The sequence below is a fragment of the Haliaeetus leucocephalus genome, unplaced genomic scaffold (assembly GCF_000737465.1).
Source record: "Haliaeetus leucocephalus isolate CR32 unplaced genomic scaffold, Haliaeetus_leucocephalus-4.0 Scaffold517, whole genome shotgun sequence".
Taxonomy (NCBI): domain Eukaryota; kingdom Metazoa; phylum Chordata; class Aves; order Accipitriformes; family Accipitridae; genus Haliaeetus; species Haliaeetus leucocephalus.
Genome location: NW_010972953.1, coordinates 3,350,548 through 3,353,772, shown reverse-complemented (window position 1 = coordinate 3,353,772; position 3,225 = coordinate 3,350,548). Strand labels below are relative to the sequence as shown.

At 64.2% G+C, this 3,225-nt stretch overlaps 1 protein-coding gene across 2 annotated transcripts in view; it reads right to left on the bottom strand.

The window, feature by feature from the left end:
* Positions 1 to 928: 928 nt before the first annotated feature.
* LOC104837149 (protein FAM49A-like) overlaps positions 929 to 3,225 on the bottom strand; it is a 4,093-nt gene continuing 1,796 nt past the window's right edge. For both annotated transcript variants that reach the window (XM_010576070.1, XM_010576069.1), the window contains exons 2-10: positions 2,875 to 2,996; positions 2,692 to 2,797; positions 2,338 to 2,474; positions 2,086 to 2,163; positions 1,838 to 1,954; positions 1,645 to 1,724; positions 1,424 to 1,550; positions 1,117 to 1,187; positions 929 to 999 (exon numbers count right to left, since the gene is read on the bottom strand). In XM_010576070.1, coding sequence (XP_010574372.1) covers positions 936 to 999; positions 1,117 to 1,187; positions 1,424 to 1,550; positions 1,645 to 1,724; positions 1,838 to 1,954; positions 2,086 to 2,163; positions 2,338 to 2,474; positions 2,692 to 2,797; positions 2,875 to 2,996 — 902 coding nt within the window. In that variant the 3' untranslated portion in view covers positions 929 to 935. The remainder of the gene's footprint in view (positions 1,000 to 1,116; positions 1,188 to 1,423; positions 1,551 to 1,644; positions 1,725 to 1,837; positions 1,955 to 2,085; positions 2,164 to 2,337; positions 2,475 to 2,691; positions 2,798 to 2,874; positions 2,997 to 3,225) is intronic.

Sequence of the window (3,225 nt, the reverse complement as noted above, 5' to 3'; positions counted from 1 at the left end):
GGGGCAGGAGTGTGCCCTGGACAGGCTGGCTTAGGGGCAGCTGGGGGGGTGAGGGGGGGCAGCACCACCATGGAGGGGGGGGCACCCTGGGCTGTTGTCCCTTCAGGAGCTCTTGGTCACTGATAGTGTCACGGTGGGGTTGGGAGATGGGATTTGTCCCAGCAGGGACGGGTCCCTACAGCGTCATGGAGGGGGGGGATGTGGTCCCGGGGGGGGGGTTCAGTCCCAGGGGTGTCATGGATGGGGTCCCTGGCCCATGAGGGGCAGGCACGGTGATCCCGGTGCTTCCAGCCGGTGCGGCGTGGGATGGGATGCAGCAGAGATGGCCCCGCTCCGGCCGATTAAACGAACAGATTAAATGTAATTTTATTTCACACCCCAAAAAAAAATGTAGAAAAGAAGAGGTGAGTGGAGATTTAATTGCTCATATTAAAAATCTACCAGGTGAGATGGAGCCGTTTCCACCAGAGTCAGTGCAGATCCGCAGGGATGTTTATTCCTCCTTCTCCGCAGCTGGATGCTGGGACGAGGATGGGGACAGGGGCAGCACCTGCCCCTTTCCCCCCTCCCCAAGGTGCCCCCTGTGCCGTGGACGCTCGCTGCTGTCGGCCCCATTGGCACATCCTTGCCCGGGTCTATCCTGCCTAGCCCCAGCACCCCTGGTGCAGTGTCCCCATGGTGCCACCTGCACCTTGTGTCCAGTAAATGGGTGCTGATTTTGGTGGTGGTGGGGGGTGTGGAGGTGGGAAGGGGTCAGGAGCGCATGGAGGGGTGGCCTTGGGCCGTTTTGATTTTTTTTTTTTTTTTTTTTTTGTTTTTCGGTGTATTTCTTATTGTCCCTTTTCCTTCTGTACAAAATGAGCAGTATGGTCATGGGCGTAGGTGACACGGTGACGTGTGCGGGGTCGGGGCTGGCTCCGGCGGCTGCCCCGCGCTCACTGCAGCAGGGCCCGGATCTGTTTGGACGTGGTGTCGTCATTGAGGTGCCGAGTGGTGTACCTGGACGGGGAGGGGACGGTCACCCCGCCGTGCCCCGACCCGCTCTGCCATCATCCCACGGCCCCATCGGGGGATGCCGTATCCCCCTCCACCATGTGCCCCAGCCCCTTGGCTCACCTCAGAGCATTCAGGAGCCCCTCAGTGCTGGTTGAGGGTTGGTCTTTCAAGACTTTGATGCAGCCTTTCATCTGGTGGGGGGAGAGAGAAAGGGAGTGAGCAGCCGGATGCGCCACGGCGGGGCTTTCCCCCTTCCTCCCCATCCTCCTCCTCGCTGCTTGGGTAGCGGGACAAGTTCCCCTCTGGACCAACTGAGAGATGTCTCCACAGGGAACATCCAGGGATAGGGACCCCCAGGCATCACAGCTACACTGGGATGAGCAGGATGGCCGTAACCCCCCTCCACCGCACCCCCTCAGCCACTCACGTCAATCTTGGAGGTCTTCGCGAAGGCCCCCACGGGGTGGACGTGGTCGTAGAGGATGATGACGCCGACCATCACCCGCATGCAGAAGAGGAGGGTCTCGGTGTTGGTGAAGCGGCTTCGGTACTCCCTGCACCGGGAGAGGGGCCAGCTGAGCCCGGGGGGGGTGACAGAGGGACCCTGGCACTGAGATGTCCCCCCTCCACCCTGTGCGAGGTACTCACGGGGTCTCCAGCATCACCCTGCAGACACACGCCATGGTGCTCAGGCAGTCGGTTGTGTCCTCAATCGGAAGGGTCTTGTTCTGAAACCCAGCAGGTCCCGGCTGCCGTTTCCCCTCCTGACCCCTGCACGGTGCCGGGGCTGGAGGGGGGCTTCCCCCCACCCTGAGGGTCCCCCCCCACCGGCCTCTCTCACCTCCGAAACAAATTTGGTGGTGGCATTGCTGAGTGTTTTGAGCATGGGGGTGGCCTCGGCGTAGAAGAGGGACATCCTGTTGGCCATCTCGTTGTTCACCTCGCTCTCCGCGTCCAGCTGCAGGGGAGGAAGATGATGGGGGCCATTGGGGTGGCTGACCCCCACCCCAAGCCATCCCCAGTCCTGTGACCCCCCTTGGGGGAGGCCACCTCTGGGTAGGGGTGCAGGGAACGGCGTTGTCCTCTCACCTGCAGGTTGTTAATGCGATTTCGGCTGATGGTCCTTCTGTAGTAGCTGAAGTCGTTCTGGATGGCGGGGTTGGTCATCTGCCGAGCGGAGACCGGTGTCAGGGGCTGGGGTGGGGGCCACGGCCGGCTCGGTGTGCTCGGGGCGAACTTCGAGGGTCCCAAGGGACTGCGCTGGCTCATGGTCCCAGTGTGGGCACCCTGCAGGCCCCCCCCCCCAGCCCTCATCCCACACAAGGGTCCACGGGGAGGTACCTTGAGCTCATCGAAGCTGAGGGTGAAGTGGAGGATCTCGGCAAACTGCTTGGCCAAGGCTTGCTCCCGCTCGAGGTGCTGGGTCGGAGCGTATGGGGGGCTGGTGAGGGCCTCCAGCAGGCTCCGCAGGGCGTTCTCTGGGGACGAAGCACCGCTGGTCCCCCTCCTGCTCCTGTGCACCTCCCCAGCCCCGGCTGGGGAAACTGAGGCACGGGGCAGCGCAGCATCCACACCTGAGCACACCCCATGACCAGGGCTCCCCCCCAAACCTGCCCCGTTCCTGCATCAGGGGAAGGATGCGAGATGCAACGGGGGAATATAAGGAAGGGGGAAACGGGGATTCGGGGTGCTCACCCAGCCGCAGGGAAAACTCATAGAAGCGCTTCAGCTTGGCGACGAGGGGGCAGACTGCGCTCCAGGCCCTCTCCTGCAGCCGCAGGTCCCCGGGATTTTGGATGGCCTGGGGTGGGGGAAAGAGCATCAGTGGTTGCCCCAAGCCACGGTGGGTGGTCAGCGGGCGCTGGGGGTTGCCCCCACCTCTCGGATCTCCTGCCCGGCACCCGTGTACGACTGCAGCTCGGCCAGGATTGCCTGCGCCTCTTCCAGCACGGCGTTCACCTGGTTCCACACCGCCGTCTCGGCCTCCGTCGGCTGCGCATCTGCAGGGCAGCACCCCGGGGGGGGGGGGGGAGAGAAACCCGGAGGGCTCTGAGCGGGGCTCTGGGCGGCAAGAGCCGGAGTGGGGTGCCAGCACCCCGTCCCGCGGCTCTCCCGCCAGCCCGCAGCCCTTCCTGGCGGGTTTCTCCCCCTGGTCCGTCTCCTTGCCCGAGCTTGAGCCAAGCCACGGGGTTGGGGGGGGGGGGGGGGGGGGGGGGGGGGCCTGGGGGC